Genomic DNA, 22,704 nt, shown 5'->3' on the forward strand with positions numbered 1-22,704 from the left:
AGGGATTGAAATTTATCATTAAGCCTGTTTTCATATCCACAAAATAAGGGAAGATTCTAAAATGTATCAGATATTGATGTGAGAGAATTGAAAAGACTCATGGGGAAGACAAAATTGCAAAGACAAATTTCCGAAATCGAGTTGTGAATTTAACTTTTAGAAAAAGATTTCCCCTGTAAGTTTATTTTAAATGATATATTTTAGATTCTTTTAAAAAAATCTTTATTGAGATATAATTACACACCATAAGAGTCAACCATGCTTAGTGGACAGTGCTTTTCAGAATATTCAGAGCTGTGCACCCACCATCTACAATCCAGCTTAGTACATCCCCTTCACCCCAAAGAGGCTTCTTGTGCCCCTTCCCCACTCCCATCCCCAGTCTAGCTCCCAGACAGCCACTAATCTACTCCCTGCCTCTATAAACTGTCTTTTCTGAACATTTCTGGATGTAATATGTGATCTTTTACTTTTGCCTTTTTTCATTGAGCCTATGTTTTGAGGTTTTTATGTTGGTACTTTGTTCCTTTTTATTGCTGACTAATATTGCAGTGTATGGATATGCCTCATTTTGTGTGTCCATTCACCAGTTGATGGACAGTTGGATTGTTTCCACTCTCTGACTGTTATGAATAATGCTGCTATGAACATTTGTGTTCCTATTCATGGACCTAGGTTTTCACTTCTCTTGGGTAGATAGCTACAAGTGGAACTGCTGGGTCGTATGTTAAATTTGTGTTTAACTTTTTGAGAAACCGCCAAAGTGTTTTAAGTGACATTTTATGGTGTTTTTTATTTTAAACTTTGAGCTGCATGAGGCCATTTCAATGCATTTTTTTAGAGCTCTGGTATTTTGCTGCTTAGAAAATAGCTTCTGAACCAGAATGATCAGTGTAGAAAGCACCATATGTCTGCAGAAACACATTCCAGAGCTGTACATATTTGGCCAGTTTTTTATTACATACATAATATGTGTTCTTTCTGAAAAACTAGATAATATAAATAAGAAAAAAAGAAAAGCCATCATAAGTCTAACATCCAGAGATACCTGAAGTTATCATTTTATCACATATTCTTCTAGACTTTTATATATTCTTTCCTCCCCTTCCCACACACATGGCAGGGAGGAAAGAAAGATGATACAGTGATAAAGGATGGGATATAAATGTCATGAAAAAAGAATTACAAATGAAAAATAAATTATGAAAAAGTTTTCACTAGTAATCAAATCAATAAAATTAATCTATCACACTGAAAAGATTTACAAGGTTTTAATATCCACTGGGATGAAGGAATGGAGGGGCCAGCACTCCCACACATTGCTGGTGAGTGTAAATCGGTTTAGCTTTGCTCAGGGTGTTTTGCCACTATGTATCAACTGTGCGCATTTCCCAACGATTCTAGTTCTAGGAATTTAAGTGGACAAAGCTGAAAAAAATGTTTGTTTGGGGGAAAATATGGAAGGAATCTAGATATCCACCAATGGGAACTGAAAATAAAGTATAATAAATATTCCATATAAACACACAAATACTGCACAGTAATGAAAACTAATGATGTATACTTACTAATATGAAAATATATTTTAAAAAATCCAGTTTACATGAAACTATATAGTCCAATCCCACTTTTATTTAAAAAACAATCACTTTTTAAAAAAATTGGAGTATAGTTGATTTACATTGTTGTGAAAAACAATTACTTTTGAGTTTATAAATATGGGGAAAAATCTAGAAAAATCTAGGCAAATACGTTAGTATTAGTAATCTCTGAGTTATGGAATTAAGAGGGATTCTAACATGTATTTTTTATTACATATATGTTACAAGCAGACACTACTTTTATAATAAAGATAAACAATAAAATTACTTACATTTTGATAAAAGTTATTAAACAGCCTGTGTCAGAGGTCAGAATATAAAGAGTAGCAGGCTAATCCTCGGCCTAATTAATCAAAGATACAAAAAGTTTGACTATTTGGAGGGTTGGGAGAAGGGCAGAGGCTAAGGAGAGGATTGACGCTGCCCAAGTGGGTACTGTGGGCCAGACGCTCTAGCAGCTGCTGGGAGCCAAGAGCACAAGTGTGAAGCAATACAGCATGGTATTTGGATTTGGCTTCCAGCGGCTGCTATACAGAACCGTGTTGTGAAAGATTGTCAAGTCCACATGGCAAATGGCATATTCCAAGCAATTTTATAGAAATGCTGAGAAATGGCTCCCTAAATGTCTGCTGTCTGCCAGGCTCTGTTACATACAATGGATTTATCTATCAACACCAACGTTGCTGGTTGTTACATTATGGGCTTTTTGCTAAAAAGGGACATGGCTAGAGGTTGCCAGCTGTCCCTCTCACAGCTGAGCAGCTATTAGGTCTGTTAACTTCAGCATCTCCACCTCCATCCTAGCTCTGCTCCACCTTCACCATCAGCAGAACTTCTCCCCACCATCCAGTGCTCTGAAAGCCTAAAAGGAAAAAAGTTTCTCCCCACCAAAATGCCCATTTGCCGTTGTGTGGCATGCAGGAATTCTGCATTGTTTTAGGCATGATGATTTGGTTACACTCTCCTATAGCACTTACGCAGGAGATATTATCCTGCAGGTTCATGGGTTCATGCCAGTTCATGGGGCAAGAAACAGAATGTTCAAAACCAAACTGATTTAAGATCTTCACAGATAATGCACAGCCCTGTTAGCAAATGTTTCAGTAACTTATAAGAGTTACAGAAGTGTAGATCATAGGAAAAGAAAGTGTTTATTTTTCAGTCAACAAGAGTGTTTTCGCCGGGTGAGTGGCTCCTACATGTCTCAGCCTCCTCTCCTACTAATTCCGGTTGTTAAAGGGTTGACCAGATGTCAAGTGGAATTGGCAAATGTGGTTCCCCTCCCCTTGGGACTGTGACTCTTATCTTAATCATTTTCACTTAAAAGGCTACTATGGGGTTATTTTCATTCCCCTTCCTTTCCTCCTAAAAACACCCCTGTGTTACTAATTCATCTGTGCATACACTGCTGAGGGGACCACTGTCAGAGGATCCCAGTTCATGAACAGACACTGAACTCTGTTTCTTGTATAGTCTCGGACTTTTACTAAACTCAGATAAACTAAGCTCAGATGTGGCTATTTCATCAGAGTTACTTTCACAAGGATCTTCAGCTTGGGAACAAACATTTAATTAAAATGAATGTTTTTGTTTCTCTTCCAAAATGGTGGTCCCAGCATAGGGATGGGCAAAGCTTCTTGGTCCTTCTTCTCTTGTGGATGTATCTAGAAGGTAACAGAAGGGGCTGTTTGTTCCCCTTTGGAGCCATTCATAGTTTCCGAGTAACACTGCACAATAATTATATTAAGAACAGACTTCCTGACATAACTTACATCAGACTTTTCTGATAGCAGTCCTCAACATGTCCTTATTTATTTTCTTTTAGAACATTTTGGGCAGGCAAGGGCCATGGGGCAGAGGTCATGGGTCCTTTTCAGAGCCCTTCCTAGCGTAATGTTCCTTGTACTGATGGTGAAAAGCACACATTGTTATTTTGGTAAGCAAATTACAAAATTGAAGATTGCTCGACTGGGACCAAAGATATAGCCACTGCGGTGGTGTGGTAAGAAATGTCTGCACTAAGACCTTGGCCTTTGGGGCTGACAGAGCACATCTGAGAGGGTTAACAGGATCCTTCTGTATCCCCACAGATGCTGATGCAGAGATTGAAGGAGCCCCAGCCTCTCCCTTGGATGTGGTGTCCTTGGATGCCAACAAAGATTATATCATCATCTCTTGGAAACAGCCGGCTGTGGATGGAGGGAGTCCTATTCTGGGATATTTTATTGATAAGTTAGTACTTAGTCTAACTTCAGTTAGAGTGATTTGGCCATAGAGACACATGCTTGATTTCTTCCACCATTTCTAGGTGAAGTGTTTTCTTTACTGTTCTCTCCCTCTTTTCTTTGTGTCTCTGTCTCTGTCTGGTGTGTATGTATATATATATGTGTATATACACATACCTACCTGTTTACCTAAATTCCAAAGATAATCCTTGAATTGTACTACCAACCCAAGTCACTAATTTGGCGAGAATATTATGAATTTGTTCACCTAATAGAGGCCACTTTAGAGATGAAATAGCTGGTATTCAATATGCTTAATGTCCATATTATTAGTATGTCAGTAATTTAAGAATATTAAGTAATTTAAAGAATAGTACTCTAAGAATACTAAGAAAATCTCATTTATATCACAGGATTCAAGTCTGACAAAGAAATAAGTATCCGTAGTAGTAAACTGTTTTATCTACAAATCGTTGCTGTTTACATTCTCCAAAACTTAGAGGCTTTATATTTATAGTAAATGGGTCTTACATATGAATTATCCAGTGAGCTTGGCCAATTTAGAAACAAATTTAGATTATTGACCTAAATACATTATTGTCTGACTTAGTTTCTTTTCAGATAGTTGCTCCAATTCTCTTCCATTTTTGAGTAATAAACCCTGACTGTAAACCACTAGGGGCAGATAATCTATGCCACTGTAGTATGACAGGTTTGTACCAAGGTGGATTAAACTTAATATTTATAGCAGTAAGTAAGTATATGCCTACTGGGCTCAGTACCAACCAGAGAAATATTTATAATAGATTATACTTTATTTATAACTGTACACTAAATGTTTCCACGTTATTTCATCATTGAATAATGATGAACTGTGAAGTTTTAGATATATTCTTTTTTTAAAAATATGCATCTGTATTTTAATTAAAAACATAACTATCTACCTTTGTAAAAGTATCCCTCTATGTAAATGCACCGTTTTTTACAAATCTAGTAAGATTCTTTTTTTTTGAATTTTATTTTATTTATTTTTTTATACAGCAGGTTCTTATTAGTTCTCTATTTTGTACATATTAGTGTATATATGTCAATCCCAATCTCCCAATTCATCCCAACACCACCACCCACCCCGCCATTTTCCCCCTTTGGTGTCCATATGTTTGTTCTCTGCATCTGTGTCTCTATTTATGCCCTGCAAACTGGTTCATCTGTACCATTTTTCTAGGTTCCACATATATGCGTTAATATATGGTATTTGTTTTTCCCTTTCTGACTTACTTCACTCTGTATGACAGTCTCTAGATCCATCCACGTCTCTACAAATGACCCAATTTCGTTCCTTTTTATGGCTGAGTAATATTCCAATGTATATATGTACCACATCTTCTTTATTCATTCGTCTGTCGATGGGCATTTAGGTTCCTTCCATGACCTGGCTATTGTAAATAGGGCTACAGTGAACATTGGAGTGCATGTGTCTTTCTGAATTATGGTTTTCTCTGGGTATACGCCCAGTAGTGGGATTGCTGGGTCATATGGTAATTCTATTTTTAGTTTTTTAAGGAACCTCCATCCTGTTCTCCATAGGGGCTGTATCAATTTACATTCCCACCAACAGTGCAAGAGGGTTCCCTTTTCTCCACACCCTCTCCAGCATTTGTTGTTTGTAGATTTTCTGATGATGCCCATTCTAACTGGTGTGAGGTGATACCTCATTGTAGTTTTGATGTGCATTTCTCTAATAATTAGTGATGTTGAGCAGCTTTTCATGTGCTTCTTAGCCATCTGTATGTCTTCTTTGGAGAAATGTCTGTTTAGGTCTTCTGCCCACTTTTGGATTGGGTTGTTCGTTTTTTTAATATTGAGCTGCATGAGCTGTTTATAGATTTTGGAGATTAACCCTTTGTCCGTTGATTCATTTGCAAATATTTTCTCCCATTCTGAGGGCTGTCTTTTTGTCTTGTTTGTAGTTTCCTTTGCTGTGCAGAAGCTTTTAATTTTCATTAGGTCCCATTTGTTTATTTTTGGATCAAAAAAGATCTTACTGTGATTTATGTCAAAGAGTGTTCTTCCTATGTTTTCCTCTAAGAGTTTTATAGTGTCCGGTCTTACATTTAGGTCTTTAATCCATTTTGAGTTTATTTTTGTGTATGGTGTTAGGGAGTGTTCTAATTTCATTCTTTTACATGTAGCTGTCCAGTTTTCCCAGCACCACTTATTGAAGAGACTGTCTTTTCTCCATTGTGTATCCTTGCCTCCTTTGTCATAGATTAGTTGACCATAGGTGCGTGGGTTTATCTCTGGGCTTTCTATCCTGTTCCATTGATCTATATTTCTGTTTTTGTGCCAGTACCATATTATCTTGATTACTGTAGCTTTGTGGTATAGTCTGGAGTCAGGGAGTCTGATTCATCCAGCTCTGTTTTTTTCTGTTTTGTCCATCACTCTCTCTCCCTTAGGTGTGAGGTGGGCACAGACAGCTGGTCTCAGTGCAATGACACACCTGTGAAGTTTGCTCGTTTCCCAGTCACTGGATTGATAGAAGGTCGTTCTTACATATTCCGAGTTCGAGCTGTGAACAAAACTGGAATAGGTCTCCCCTCTCGTGTTTCCGAGCCTGTGGCTGCTCTGGATCCAGCTGAGAAAGCTAGACTTAAAAGTAAGTATTTTTCATTTTTCAGGATCATCTTGAATTTTTTTTATATGCCTGAAATAGATCCTATTGCAAGGTGATTTCTCCACTCTCCACTAGAGGGAGAAGAGAATAAGAAATCCTTTACTGATCAGAAAAATCCAGGGGAAAAAAAGACAAAAACAAAAAAGTATTTGTTTTTTGACTCATCTGTTCACTAAGGGCTTTATTTTATGTTATTTTTATTTGATCCAGAAAACTTTGCCTAATTTGACTGAGTTACAGGCATTGTGTTTGAAATGAAATATGAATACCAAAAGGCTGGAGAGCTTTTTTTTTTTTTTTTTCATTTTATTAGCACAGTTCAAATATACTTTTATTTCTGGTTCATTTTCTTAAAATTGTAAGGTAGTTTTCTTAATCTTGAATTTATCCCTTAGAGCATTAATACTCAACACTGTGAATTTCTTTATATCAAAGGAAAAACACATTTACGACACATCGTGTCTGATCTGTACTCGTGTTTCTGTGTTAGAGTCAAAAATAATTTTTTCATATATTTAGCCTCCAAGTCTCAATGTCAAAATTGTGGTACATGGGGCTTCCCTGGTGGCGCAGTGGTTGAGAATCTGCCTGCTAATGCAGGGGACACGGGTTTGAGCCCTGGTCTGGGAAGATCCCACATGCCGTGGAGCAACTAGGCCCGTGAGCCACAACTACTGAGCCTGCGCGTCTGGAGCCTGTGCTCTGCAACAAGAGAGGCCACGGTAGTGAGAGGCCCGCGCACCACGATGAAGAGTGGCCCCCACTTGCCACAACTAGCGAAAGCCCTCGCACAGAAACGAAGACCCAACACAGCAAAAATAAATAAAATAAATTAATAAACTACCCCCAACATCTTCTTTAAAAAAAAAAATTGTGGTACATGAATTATGCTCTGCATTTGTTTCATAGGAACCAATACAGCATCCTTAATAATAGGGACCTTAAAGTGGCATTAACAGAATTGTTGGAATTTCACATTTCAGTCTATACCAGATTTCTCAGCCTTGGCCCTATTGACATTTTAGGCCAGGTAATTCTATGTTGTAGGGGGCTGTCCTGTGCATTGTAGGATGTTTAGCAGCATCCCTGGCCTCTACTCGCTAGATGCCTATGGTCCCCCCACTCCCTTCTCCCCCCCTCCCCCCCAACCCCCATCATGACAATCAAAATTGTCTCCAGACATTATCACATGTCCCTGGGGGGCAAAATCACCCTAGTTGAGAACTCCTGGTCTATGCCATTTATAACATTTTCAGTGTTATTCTTGACCTTAAGTACATGTAGTGGCATCATAAAAATCTAAGTAAAATAATGTCACCTTCTCTCTGGAGACTTTTCTAATCAGGCTCCCTGATTACTCTCCAATCACTTTTCACCCACTGTCCAACTTCTCTCCCTCTTTCCTAATTCCATCTCATACTTTCATTTACTCCTCTTTAATAACTTTCAATGAAAGTAAGATTTGTTGGGATTGAAAATCAATTATCTTGCTTGTTACCTTTCTGGTTTTGCACACACTCTGGTGAAAAGTCCCTCACTTGAAGCAGGAGTTGAATCATTCTCTCTTTCTGATGTCTTTCTGATATCACAGAAATGAATTTCCTCTTTAACTTTATACTGCCTGTCTCACTCATTTTCCTTACTCGGGATCTAAACTGCTTTCCTTTGTAAATAACACTTTCAAAATTAATGGAAAGAAATCTCTTTCGTTGAGCTTTACTGCAGAATCAGCGCCCCTCTCCCCTTTCATCTTCATTATTACATAAATAACAGCCTGGCTTACAATTGTTCCTGAAAGGTTTCTCCCAATTAAATGCTATCTCTCAAGAAGGGTGAGAGAGCCTATGTGTTTCAGGAGATACATGGGGAACAGTGTATGAACACAGGCTGTTTACCTCGCCTGTGTCAGTACAGTTCCGGAAACGTGGAATCTAGCAGATTGTGAGTTGTTTGAGAACAGAGACGATGCCCCCTCTCCCCAAAATACCATGTGCATGCTTGGTAAGACTCACTAAGAAGGTACATAAGTAAACTAGTAACAAACCCATTTGGGACTAATCTGGCCAGTTTACCAATTTCTCAGTGCAGCTGAACTGCATTTGTGAATGTTTCTGATTTTTGTATTTATCTCTGTCAGGTCGCCCTTCAGCACCCTGGACTGGACAGATCATTGTCACTGAGGAGGAACCGACAGGTAAAAACCACGTTTTCCCCAGACAGTATTGCCAGTGCTCTGCTATGAAGTTTGGCTTTTGTTGCGAGGCTACAGTGTATATTATTTAAGTGTTTTGGAAAGAACATTCTCAAATATTTGGAGATCATGGAGTAACTTATGTTGTCAGAGAATCGCTTTTTTTAAGAGCTTTGTTGAGGTATAATGACATACACTAAACTGCATGTCTGTAAAATGAGCAATGTGATAAATTTTGCATGTGCAAACACCTGTGAAACCATCACCGTGATCAAAATAATGAACATATTCATCACCCCTAAATTTCCTCATACCCCTCTGTAATACCTCCCTCCTGCCCCTTCCTCATCTCCAGACCATCACTGATCGGCTTTCTGTCACTATCGTTTGTGTTGTCCACAATTTTAGATCAATGGAATCATACTCATTTTTGTCTGGTTTCTTTCACTCAGCATAATTATTCCGAGATTTATCCATATTGATGCATGTATCAGTTTATTCCAACTTATTTATACCTTCACCATTGAAACCTTCTATGAACCTCCTTGTTAAGTGTTTTTGTGGACATACACTTTCATTTCTCTTGGATAAATACCCAGGGTTTGAATGATTAGGTCATCTGATAGGTGTTTGTTTAATTTTTAAAGAAATTGCCAACTGTTTTCCAAAATGGTTGTACCATTTTACATTCCCATCTGCAGTAGTCCAGAGTTTCAGCTGCTCCACACTGTAACCAGTTCGTGGTATGGTCAGTGTTTTTAATTTTAGCCTTTCTCATTGGTGCATAGTGGTGTTTTGTACCATGGTGGTATTTCATAGTAGGTGTATAGTGGTCTTAATTTGCACTTCCCTTATACTGTTGAGCACCTTTTCATGTGCTTATTTGCTATTTTTGCATCATATTTGACATCTTTGCCAAATCCAAGTTCATTCAGATATTCTCCCTTTTTTTTTTTTCTAGACATGTTATAGCATTAGCTCTTATATTTCAATCTATGATCCATTTCAAATTAATTATTTCTATATTGTGTGGATTAAGGGTCTAAGTTATTATTATTTTGCATATGGCTCTCCAGTTATTTCAGCAATATCTGTTGAAAAGATTATTTTCTTCCCATTGAATTGCCTTAGCACCATTGTCCAAATCAGTTGATTGTATATTTGTGGATCTATTTCTGGAATCTTTATTGGTCAATTTTATTTTCTCTACACCAGTACCACACTGTCTTGATTACTGTAGCTTTTATAAGCTTCATGTTTTTTTTAAAGCTTCACAGTTTTGCAATCAGGTAGTATAAGTCCTCTAATCTTTTTTTTTTCCCCACAGTTGTTTTGGCTGTTCTAAGTCTTTGCATTTCCATGTAGAATTTAAAATCAGCTTATCAATTTCTTAAAAATAAAACCAAAAAACCCTGCTGGGATTTCATTTGAGTCTTTTATTCTTCATAATTTTCTATCTACTCATTCTATCAATTATTTTATTTAATTATTTTATTTTATTTATTTATTTTTGGCTGCGTCGCGTCTTCGTTGCTACGCAGGCTTTCTCTAGTTGTGGCCAGCGGAGGCTACTCTTCGTTGTGGTGCGTGGGTTCCTCATTGCGGTGACTTCTCTTGTTGCAGAGCATGGTCTCTAGGCATGCGGGCTTCAGTAGTTGTGGCTCGCAGGCTCTAGAGCGCAGGCTCAGTAGTTGTGTCGCACAGGCTTAGTTGCTCCGCGGCATGTGGGATCTTCCCGGACCAGGGCTTGAACCTGTGTACCTTGCTTTGGCAGGCAGATTCTTAACCACTGTACCACCAGGGAAGCCCCTCTATCAATTATTGTTAAAATAGTGGTGACATCTCCAACTAAATGGTGGATTTAAATGCTTCTTGTAGTTTTATCAGGTTTGGTTTCATGTGTTTTGAAGATTTGTTATTAGATGCACAAATATTTTTATTGTTATATCCTCTTATGCACTGACCACTTTAATATTAGGAAGTGACTCCTTTTATCCACGGTAATACATTTTTGCTTGGAAATCTGTTTTGTCTGATATGAATATAATGACCCCAGCTTTCTTTTGATTAGTGTTAGCATGGCATATGATTTCCTTCCTTTTACTTTTAACCTATGTGTCTTTGTATTTAAATCATGTTTCTTGTAGGCAGCATATAATTGGGCCTTGCCTTTTTATGCAATCTGGTAATCTTTACCTTTTAATTGGGGTGCTTGAGCTATTTACACTTCATGTGATTATTGATATGGCTGCATTTAAATCTACCATCTTGCTAGTTGTTTTCTATCCGTTCCATCTATTTGTTTGCTTTCTTTTCCCTCTTTCTACATTCTTTTGGATTAAATATCTTTTATTATTCCATTTTATCTACGTTATCTTATTAGCTATAATTATTTTTTCTTTTATAGCAGTTTGGAATTTATAATATACATCATATGACAATGTACCTTCAAGTAATATTATCCTACTTCACATGTAGTATAAGAACTTACAGCAGTATCATTCCATTTACCCCTCCTAGCCATGGTGGTGTTGTTATATATTTTATTTGTTTATATATTATAAACTCTATGATACGATGTTATTATTTTGGTTCAAACAGTCACAAAGCTTTCAAAGAAATTTTAAAAGTACGAAAAATGTTTTCAGTATTCACTCACATTTTTACCATTTCTGTTGCTCTTTATTTCTCTGTGTAGATGTGGATTTCCATCTGATGTGATTTTCTTTCCACCTAAGGCATTTCCTTTAATATTTCTTGTAGTGCAATCCTGCTGGTTACGAATTATTTTATTATTTGTATGTTTGCGAGAGTCTGTATTTCGTCTTCATTTTTGGACTATATCTTCACCAGCTATAGAATTCTAGGTTGACAGTCTTTCTTTGGAGGTTGGTCCATTGTAATATAGGTCTGCACTGTAAGAATGACTGCTATCATTTTTTTTCCTGTCATTCTTATTTGTGTTTTTCTGTATGTAATGTATTTTTTTTCCCATGTCTGCTTTTAAGATATTCCCTTTATCACTGGCTTTAGAAATTTGATTATGATGTGCATTTGTGTAGTTTCCTTCATATCATGTGCTTGGCGTTTGCAAGTTCCTTGAATCTGTGTATTTATGGTTTTCATCAGATTTGGAAATTTTTTTTCACATTATTTCTTTAAATATTTTTTTCTATACTCCCCTCTCTCTTCTCTTCCTCAGGAACTCCAATTACATGCCTCTTGAAACCAAAGCTCAGTGATGCTGTGCTCATTTTTCCTATCAGTCTTTTTTTCTTTCCGTGTTTCATTTCTTTCTGTGTTACTTTCTACTGCTATGTCATTACTTTCATTATTCTTCTCCTCTTTAGCCTCTAACCTATTGTGAATTCCAGGCAATGTATTCTTTGTAAAAGACTTTGTAGTTTTCATCTTAGAAATTAATTTGTATTATTTTAATATTTTCCATGTCTTTAATTATCATCTTTAATCTTTAGCCTCTTGAACATATGGAATACATTTATAATAACTTTATGTCCTTGTCTACTATTCTATCATTTGTGACATTTCTGGTTTTGTATCGTTGATTGATTTTTCTCCTCATCATGGGTTGTATTTTCTTGCTTCTTTGCATACTTGGTGATTTGTTTTCTTTTTTTTGGCTGTGCCTCATGGCCGTTGGGATCTTAGTTCCCTGACCAGGGATTGAACCCAGGCCCTCAACAGCGAGAACACTAACCACTGGGCCACCAAGGAATTCCCTGGTCATTTTTTTTTTAACATCTTTATTGGAGTATAATTGCTTTACAATGGTGTGTTAGTTTCTGCTTTATAACAAAGTGAATCAGTTATATATATAAACATGTTCCCATATCTCTTCCCTCTTGCATCTCCCTCCCTCCCACCCTCCCTATTCCACCCCTCTAGGAGGTCACAAACCACCGAGCTGATCTCCCTGTGCTATGCGGCTGCTTCCCACTAGCTAGCTATTTTACGTTTGGTAGTATATATATGTCCATGCCACTCTCTCACTTTGTCACAGCTTACCGTTCCCCCTCCCCATATCCTCAAGTCCATTCTCTAGTAGGTCTGTGTCTTTATTCCTGTCTTACCCCTAGGTTCTTCATGACATTTTTTTCTCTTAAATTCCATATATATGTGTTAGCATATGGTATTTGTCTTTCTCTTTCTGACTTACTTCACTCTGTATGACAGACTCTAGGTCCATCCACCTCATTACAAATAGCTCAATTTCGTTTCTTTTTATGGCTGAGTAATATTCCATTGTATATATGTGCCACATCCATTCATCCGATGATGAACACTTAGGTTGTTTCCATCTCCTGGCTATTGTAAATAGAGCTGCAATGAACATTTTGGTACACGACTCTTTTTGAATTATGGTTTTCTCAGGGTATATGCCCAGTAGTGGGATTGCTGGGTCATATAGTAGTTCTATTGGTAGTTTTTTTAAGGAACCTCCATACTGTTCTCCATAGTGGCTGTACCAATTCACATTTCCACCAGCAGTGCAAGAGTTTTCCCTTTTCTCAACACCCTCTCCAGCATTTATTGTTTCTAGATTTTTTTTTTTTTTTTTTTGCCATGGCTCACAGGCCTAGCCACTCCGTGGCATGTGGGATCTTCCCGGACCGGGGCATGAACCTGTGTCCCCTGCATCGGCAGGCGGACTCTCAACCACTGCGCCACCAGGGAAGGCCCGTGTTTCTAGATTTTTTGATGATGGCCATTCTGACTGGTGTGAGATGATATCTCATTGTAGTTTTGATTTGCATTTCTCTAATGATTAATGATGTTGAGCATTCTTTCATGTGTTTGTTGGCAGTCTGTATATCTTTTTTGGAGAAATGTCTATTTAGGTCTTCTGCCCATTTTTGGATTGGCTTGTTTGTTTTTTTGTTATTGAGCTTCTTGTAAATTTTGGAGAGTAATCCTTTGTCAGTTGCTTCATTTGCAAATATTTTCTCCCATTCTGAGGGTTGTCTTTTGGTCTTGTTTATGGTTTCCTTTGCTGTGCAAAAGCTTTGAAGTTTCATTAGGTCCCACCTGTTTATCTTTGTTTTTATTTCCATTTCTCTAGGAGGTGGATCAAAAAGGATCTTTCTGTGGTTTATGTCATAGAGTGTTCTGCCTATGTTTTCCTCTAAGAGTTTCATAGTTTCTGGCCTTACATTTAGGTCTTTAATCCATTTTGAGCTTATTTTTGTGTATGGTGTTAGGGAGTGATCTAACTCATACTTTTACATGTACCTGTCCAGGTTTCCCAGCACCACTTATTGAAGCGGCTGTCCTTTCTCCATTGTACATTCCTGCTTCCTTTATCAAAGATAAGGTGACCATATGTGCGTGGGTTTATCTCTGGGCTTTCTATCCTGTTCCATTGATCTATATTTCTGTTTTTGTGCCAGTACCATACTGTCTTGATTACTGTAGCTTTGTAGTATAGTCTGAAGTCAGGGAGCCTGATTCCTCCAGCTCCATTTTTCGTTCTCAAGATTGCTTTGGCTATCCGGGGTCTTTTGTGTTTCCATACAAATTGTGAAATTTTTTGTTTCTAGTTCTGTGAAAAATGCCAGTGGTAGTTTGATAGGGATTGCATTGAATCTGTAGATTGCTTTGGGTAGTAGAGTCATTTTCACAATGTTGATTCTTCCAATCCAAGAATATGGTATATCTCTCCATCTATTTGTATCATCTTTAATTTCTTTCATCAGTGTCTTATAATTTTCTGCATACAGGTCTTTTGTCTCCTTAGGTAGGTTTATTCCTAGATATTTTATTCTTTTTGTTGCAATGGTAAATGGGAGTGTTTTCTTGATTTCACTTTCAGATTTCTCATCATTAGTGTATAGGAATGCCAGAGATTTCTGTGCATGAATTTTGTATCCTGCTACTTTACCAAATTCATTGATTAGCTCTAGTAGTTTTCTGGTGGCATCTTTAGGATTCTTTATGTATAGTATCATGTCATCTGCAAACAGTGACAGCTTTACCTCTTTTCTGATTTGGATTCCTTTTATTTCCTTTTCTTCTCTGATTGCTATGGCTAAAATTTCCAAAACTATGTTGAATAAGAGTGGTGAGAGTGGGCAACCTTGTCTTGTTCCTGATCTTAGTGGAAATGCTTTCAGTTTTTCACCATTGAGGACGATGTTGGCTGTGGGTTTGTCATATATGGCCTTTATTACGTTGAGGAAAGTTCCCTACTTTCTGCAGGGTTTTTATCATAAATGGGTGTTGAATTTTGTCAAAAGCTTTTTCTGCATCTATTGCGATGACCATATGGTTTTTCTCCTTCAATTTGTTAATATGGTATATCATATTGATTGATTTGCATATATTGAAGAATCCTTGCATTCCTGGAATAAACCCCACTTGATCATGGTGTATGATCCTTTTAACGTGCTGTTGGATTCTGTTTGCTAGTATTTTGTTGAGGATTTTTGCATCTATGTTCATCAGTGATACTGGCCTGTAGTTTTCTTTCTTTGTGACATCTTTGTCTGGTTTTGGTATCAGGGTGATGGTGGCCTCGTAGAGTGAGTTTGCAAGTGTTCCTCCCTCTGCTATATTTTGGAAGAGTTTGAGAAGGATAGGTGTTAGCTCTCCTCTAAATATTGGATAGAATTCGCCTGCGAAGCCATCTGGTCCTGGGCTTTTGTTTGTTGGAAGATTTTTAATCACAGTTTCAATTTCAGTACTTGTGATTGGTCTGTTCATATTTTCTATTTCTTCCTGATTCAGTCTTGGCAGGTTGTGCATTTCTAAGAATTTGTCCATTTCTTCCAGGTTGTCCATTTTATTGGCATAGAGTTGCTTGTAGTAATCTCTCATGATCTTTTGTATTTCTGCAGTGTCAGTTGTTACTTCTCCTTTTTCATTTCTAATTCTATTGATTTGAGTCTTCTCCCTTTTTTTTCTTGATGAGTCTAGCTAATGGTTTATAATTTTGTTTATCTTCTCAAAGAAACAGCTTTTAGTTTTATTGATCTTTGCTATCGTTTCCTTCATTTCTTTTTCATTTATTTCTGATCTGATCTTGATTTCTTTCCTTCTGCTAACTTTGGGTTTTTTTTGTTCTTCCTTCTCTAATAGCTTTAGGTGCAAGGTTAGGTTGTTTATTCGAGATGTTTCCTGTTTCTTAAGGTAGGATTGTATTGCTATAAACTTCCCTCTTAGAACTGCTTTTGCTGCATCTCATAGGTTTTGGGTCATCATGTCTCCATTGTCATTTGTATCTAGGTAGTTTTTGATTTCCTCTTTGATTTCTTCAGTGATCACTTCGTTATTAAGTAGTGTATTGTTTAGCCTCCATGTGTTTGTATTTTTTACAGATCTGTAATTGATGTCTAGTCTCATAGCGTTGTGGTCAGAAAAGATACTTGATACAATTTCAATTTTCTTAAATTTACCAAGGCTTGATTTGTGACCCAAGATATGATCTATCCTGGAGAATGTTCCATGAGCACTTGAGAAAAATGTGTATTCTGTTGTTTTTGGATGGAATGTCCTATAAATATCAATTAAATCCATCTTGTTTAATGTATCATTTAAAGCTTGTGTTTCCTTATTTATTTTCATGTTGGATGATCTGTCCATTGGTGAAAGTGGGGTGTTAAAGTCCCCTACTATGAATGTGTTACTGTCGATTTCCCGTTTTATGGCTGTTAGTATTTGCCTTATGTATTGAGGTGCTCCTATGTTGGGTGCATAAATATTTACAATTGTTATATCTTCTTGGATCGATCCCTTGATCATTATGTAGTGTCCTTCTTTGTCTCTTGTAATAGTCTTTATTTTAAAGTCTATTTTGTCTGATATGAGAATTGCTACTCCAGCTTTCTTTTGGCTTCCATTTGCATGGAATATCTTTTTCCATCCCCTCACTTTCAGTCTGTATGTGTCTCTAGGTCTGAAGTGGGTCTCTTGTAGACAGCATATATATGGGTCTTGTTTTTGTATCCATTCAGCCAGTCTGTGTCTTTTGGTGGAAGCGTTTAATCCATTTACATTTAAGGTAATTATCGATATGTATGTTCCTATTACCATTTTCTTAATTGTTTTGGGTTTGTTATTGTAGGTCTTTTCCTTTTCTTGTGTTTCTTGCCTAGAGAAGATCCTTTAGCATTTGTTGTAAAGCTGGTTTGGTGCTGCTGAACTCTCTCAGCTTTTGCTTGTCTGTAAAGGTTTTAATTTCTCCATCAAATCTGAATGAGATCCTTGCTTGGTAGAGTAACCTTGGTTGTAGGTTCTTCTCCTTCATCACTTTAAATATGTCCTGCCAGTCCCTTCTGGCTTGCAGAGTTTCTGCTGAAAGATCAGCTGTTAACCTTATGGGGATTCCCTTGTGTGTTATTTGTTGTTTTTCCTTTGCTGCTTTTAATATGTTTTCTTTGTATTTAATTTTGATTAAATTAAATATGATTAATATGTGTCTTGGAGTGTTTCTCCTTGGATTTATCCTGTATGGGACTCTCTGTGCTTCCTAGACTTGATTAATTATTTTTCTTTCCCATATTAGGGAAGTTTTCAACTATAATCTCTTCAAATATTTTCTCAGTCCCTTTCTTTTTCTCTTCTTCTTCTGGAACCCCTATAATTCGAATGTTCGTGTGTTTAATGTTGTCCCAGAGGTCTCTGAGACTGTGTTCAGTTCTTTTCATTCTTTCTTCTTTATTTTGCTCTGCAGTAGTTATTTCCACTATTTTATCTTCCAGGTCACTTATCCGTTCTTCTGCCTCAATTATTCTGCTATTGATCCCTTCTAGAGTATTTTTAATTTCATTTATTGTGCTGTTCATCATTGCTTGTTTCATCTTTAGTTCTTCTAGGTCCTTTTTAAATGTTTCTTGCATTTTCTCTATTCTATTTCCAAGATTTTGGATCATCTTTACTATCATTATTCTGAATTCTTTTTCAGGTAGACTGCCTATTTCCTCTTCATTTGTTACGTCTAGTGGGTTTTTATCTTGCTCCTTCATCTGCTGTGTGTTTTTCTGTCTTCTCATTTTGCTTATCTTACTGTGTTTGGGGTCTCCTTTTTGCAGGCTGCAGGTTCATAGTTCCTGTTGTTTTTGGTGTCTCTCCCCAGTGGCTAAAGTTTGTTCAGTGGGTTGTGTAGGCTTCCTGGTGGAGGGTACTAGTGCCTGTGTTCTGGTGGATGAGGCTGGGTCTTGTCTTTCTGGTGGGCAGGTCCATGTCTGGTGGTGTGTTTTGGGATGTCTGTGGACTTATTCTGATTTTAGGCAGCCTCTCTGCTAATGGGTGGGGTTGTGTTCCTGTCTTGCTAGTTGTTTGGCGTAGGGTGTCCAGCAATGTAGCTTGCTGGTCGTTGAGTGAAGCTGGGTGTTGGTGTTGAGATGGAGATCTCTGGGAGATTTTCGCCGTTTGATATTACGTGGAGCTGGGAGATGTCTTGTGGACCAGTGTCCTGAAGTTGGCTCTCCCACCTCAGAGGCACAGCACTGACTCCTGTCTGCAGCACCAAGAGCCTTACATCCACACGGCTCAGAATAAAAGGGAGAAAAAGTAGAAAGAAAGAAAGAGGGTAAAATAAAATAAAATAAAGTAAGGTAAAATAAAATAAAGTTATTAAAATAAAATAATAATTATTAAGAAAAAAAAATTTTTTAAGTAAAAAAACCCAAAAAAAGGACGGATACAACCCTAGGACAAATGGTGAAAGCAAAGCTATACAGACAAAATCTCACACAGAAGCATACACATACACACTCACAAAAAGAGGAAAAGGAGAAAAAATCCTAAATCTTGCTCTCAAAGTCCACCTCCTCAATTTGAGATGATTTGTTGTCTATTCAGGTATTCCATAGATGCAGGTACATCAAGTTGATTGTGGAGATTTAATCCGCTGCTCCTGAGGCTACTGGGAGAGATTTCCCTTTCTCTTCTTTGTTCGCACAGCTCCCGGGGTTCAGCTTTGGATTTGACCCCGCCTCTGCTTGTACGTCGGCGGAGGACGTCTGTTCTTCGCTCAGACAGGACGGGGTTAAAGGAGCCACTGATTCTGGGGCTCTGGCTCACTCAGGCCGGGGGGAAGGAGGGGCACGGAGTGCGCGGCGAGCCTGCAGCAGCAGAGGCCAGCGTGACGTTGCACCAGCCTGAGGCGCCGTGCGTTCTCCCGGGGAAGTTGTCCCTGGATCCCGGGACCCTGGCAGTGGTGGGCTGCACAGGCTCCCCGGAAGCGGGGTGTGGAGAGTGACCTGTGCTCGCACACAGGCTTCTTGGTGGCGGCAGCAGCAGCCTTAGCGTCTCATGCCCGTCTCTGGGGTCCGCGCTTTTAGCCGCAGCTCGCGCCTGTCTCTGGAGCTCCTTTAAGCAGCGCTCTTAATCCCCTCTCCTTGTGCACCAGGAAACAAAGAGGGAAGAAAAAGTCCCTTGCCTCTTCGGCAGGTCCAGACTTTTTCCCTGACTCCCTTCCGGCTAGCCGTAGTGCACTAACCCCTTCAGGCTATGTTCACGCCGCCAGTCCTCTCCCTGCGCTACAACCGAAGCCCAAGCCTCAGCTCCCAGTTCCGTCCATCCGGGTGCGTAAGCAGACAAGCCTCTCGGGCTGGTGAGTGCCGGTCGGCCCCGATCCTCTGTGCGAGAATCTCCCCGCTTTGCCCTCCGCATCCCTGTTGCTGCGTTCTCCTCCGTGGCTCCGAAGCTTCCCCCCTCCGCCACCCGTAGTCTCCGCCCGCGCAGGGGCTTCTAGTGTGTGGAAACCTTTCCTCCTTCACGGCTCCCTCCCACTGGTGCAGGTCCCGTCCCTATTCTTTTGTCTCTGTTTATTCTTTTTTCTTTTGCCCTACCCAGGTACGTGGGGAGTTTCTTGCCTTTTGGGAGGTCTGAGGTCTTCTGCCAGCATTCAGTAGGTGTTCTGTAGGAGTTGTTCCACTTGTAGATGTATTTATGGTGTATCTGTGGGGAGGAAGGTGATGTCCGCGTCTTACTCTTCCGCCATCTTCCCCTAGATCCTCCATTTTTTTTTTTTTATGACATGCCAGACATTTTGAATTTATGTTGTTTGGTGTTGGATATTTTTTTATGTCTATAAATATTGTTGAGCTTTGTTCTGGGGAAACAATTTGATTCTTTCAAGGTTTGCTTTTGTTTGGTGGAATCAGAGCAGCCTTTAGTGTAGCCGTAATTTGGCTGAATTACAGAGGTAGTACTTTTCTGAGTGCTCTACCGGATGCCCCATGAGTTAGGAGATTTCCAGTCTGGCTGGTGGGAAGATGAACTCTCCCAGGTCCTTTGAGAGCTTTGAGAATTTTTCCCTCCAGTTCTTTTGTGTGGGTGTTCCCGGCCTCAGGTGCTTTCCTTGTATGCGTGTGCTGATCAATACTCAGGTGAATACTCCAAAGGGACCCCCTCAAGTCTCTGAAGCCTTTCTTTCTGTGAAGCCTTTTCCTCCCCATGACTCTCTCTGTGCACACTTTGCCCTCCCTGGAATTACAGCTTCTTCTCCTCCACTCAGGGAGACTGCCAGGCTCCACCTGGGTTTCTCTTCCTGAGCTGCTGCCTTGAAACTCCCTCCAGACAGTAAGCTGGGACAGTGGTAGGGCTCATCTAATTTTCCAGCTATGGGGTATCATTGTCCTATGATGACTGATGTCCAATGTCTATAAATGGTCATTTCATATATTTTGCTCATTACTTTACTTGTTTCACCTGGAAGGGCCACTCCAATGTCAAGAACTGTGGAGGGTCTGAAACATCACCCTACTTACGAGCCAGCAAGTTTCATAGCAGTTTCATAGATGCTGACAAAAGGCATGAGACTCCCGGGTCAGAGAGAAAGGGCTCTGTTACCCACAGCACAGCGGACAGCATGAGCTTCGTGTTCTCACTGGTCCCCCTGCTTCCCTGAGCCCCACAGGGCGATGTGGAGCCACACATGTGGACGCTGCCCATGCAGAGATCTGCGTCACAGCTGAGAAAGCTTGCCCTTAGGAAACCCCAGTCTTACAAGGGAGCTGCTCACCAACCTACTCAAAGTTTCTTGGAGAAAGACATTATCTTTACTATTCTGGTCAGAAACAACTCTCTGACCTAGAGGATATACTATTTCTATATTCCAAGGTTGTTTGCCACCCAAGCATACTTGAAAAGATATTCTGTCAAAAAGCTGATTTAAGATACGCAGAAGGGCTTCCCTGGTGGCGCAGTGGATAAGAATCCACCTGCCAGTGCAGGGGACACAGGTTTGAGCCGTGGTCTGGGAAGATCCCACATGCCGCAGAGCAACTAAGCCCGTGTACCACAACTACTGAGCCTGTGCTCTAGAGCCTGCCAGCCACAACAAGAGAAGCCACTGCTCTGAGAGGCCCACGCCCCACAATGAAGAGTAGCCCCCGCTCGCCACAACTAGAGAAAGCCTGCACGCAGCAGCAAAGACCCAACGCAGCCAAAAATAAAATAAATTTATTTTAAAAAAGTAAGATGTGCAGAAAACATAACTTGTATCATTGCTACTGTTTTTCAGGACTGTAAGGAAATTAAAATTGTCAAGCAAAGAAAGTAAAATTGTGGCTTTGAATGAATGAATGAATGAATGAATGAAAGTTTTAGGAAGAAGTTTAGAGACAAGGTACTTCTTTTTACTGTGGAGCAGTAATTAGCTCTTCCTCCCTCTGTGACTCTTGAGTGCCCTGGGCTTCCCAAGTGTGTGCCCCTCACTATTCCCTGTTGTTTTTCAGAGGGTATTGTTCCCGGGCCCCCCACAGACCTCTCTGTCATCGAGGCCACACAGAGCTACGTGGTGCTGAGCTGGAAGCCCCCCCGTCAGCGTGGCCATGAGGGCATCCTCTACTTTGTAGAAAAGGTAAGACTCTGGGATCGACATTATACCTCTTTAACACTTCTTCAAGTTTTCTTTAAGGAAGTAGAGATTAAATTTCTATTGTGTCCTGAACTTTTTAAACTCTTATAAACTGTAAACAATTTCTATAGAAAAATGTGTATCACACAGAACTTTGCCTTAAAGTTTAGGGGTTTTATGGATCCCTGAGGGTCACCCATAGACTCCTACAAGGTCCACAGACCCCAACTCATAACCGTTCTAAGAAGAGAAATGTTCCTGAAACTGTAGATTGCCTCTGTGACACTGTTTTCTCGACACTTTTTCTGTCTCCCTTGCCCTAGAAATGCCTTTTCATCTCTCTGCACTTGTCCTTCTGCAGGAAGGGTAGATGGGCGAGAGGAATAGAAGATACAATACTGTCAAATGGCTGCGAGAGTGAAGACAGAAAGTCCTCACATGCTCCCTCGAGCTTGGCTGGCACTACTCTAAGTGCCAGTGGGAGGGTGGGGTCAGGGGTTACAATCAAGAAAGATACTGGCTAGTTCTTTCCCTCAAATATCTGACAATTATATTGTAGTTATCTTGGAGGGCAGCATACAATGAAGGCCTAAAATGGGTGGAATGATGAGAATTACATGTGAATCTATCCTATACCCATATTTGAGGGGAGTTCTAATAAGTATTTATGCTGAGAAAATGGAGAAAAGCAAGACCTGGACAAGACATTATCTGGGGGAGCTACCCCAGCTGCAAGTGCACAGGGGAGCACCTGCCAGGCAAGGCACAGGGCCCGAGGTGGGCGAAGGAAGTCCGCGCCTAAAGGGAACATTGGTACTGGAAAAGGGCATTTAAAGAGAATGTGCTGAAACTGAGGTTCAAAATCCATTGTTAAGAAGGTTTTGATTAGGATATAATTGAAAAAAATTAAAATAAGTTTATCTTATCTTGTATGTAAGAACATTTTTATTGGCAGTTATGCACCACTTTTTAGAACAATGAATGAAACAACTGTTTGTACTTTTTTGTTATATTTTATTTTTATAAAATTCTGTGATAGCATGTTAAGGTATCATTTACATTTTGCTTTCATAGAAAAATCATAGAAAAGGTCATTTTTTTTTTGCAAAAATGTTATGGAGCTCAATTCATTTTCCTAGAGTCCTCTCTTTTACCTTTAATGCTACTCTGATCATTCAATTTCAGAA

The 22,704-nt window shown here is 39.2% G+C and overlaps 1 protein-coding gene across 1 annotated transcript in view; it reads left to right on the forward strand.

Annotated features, from left to right (window-relative positions):
• Window positions 1-22,704, forward strand: part of MYOM1 (myomesin 1) — a 135,371-nt gene that overhangs the window by 45,031 nt on the left and 67,636 nt on the right. Inside the window, exons 10-13 of the mRNA XM_022551339.2 lie at window positions 3,692-3,833; window positions 6,286-6,485; window positions 8,641-8,697; window positions 21,396-21,520. Of these exons, the coding sequence (XP_022407047.2) occupies window positions 3,692-3,833; window positions 6,286-6,485; window positions 8,641-8,697; window positions 21,396-21,520 (524 nt within the window). The remainder of the gene's footprint in view (window positions 1-3,691; window positions 3,834-6,285; window positions 6,486-8,640; window positions 8,698-21,395; window positions 21,521-22,704) is intronic.

Source organism: Delphinapterus leucas, chromosome 14 (assembly GCF_059928025.1).
Source record: "Delphinapterus leucas isolate spDelLeu-1000000601 "Yukka" chromosome 14, BTC_Dleu_Yukka2, whole genome shotgun sequence".
NCBI classification, from domain to species: domain Eukaryota; kingdom Metazoa; phylum Chordata; class Mammalia; order Artiodactyla; family Monodontidae; genus Delphinapterus; species Delphinapterus leucas.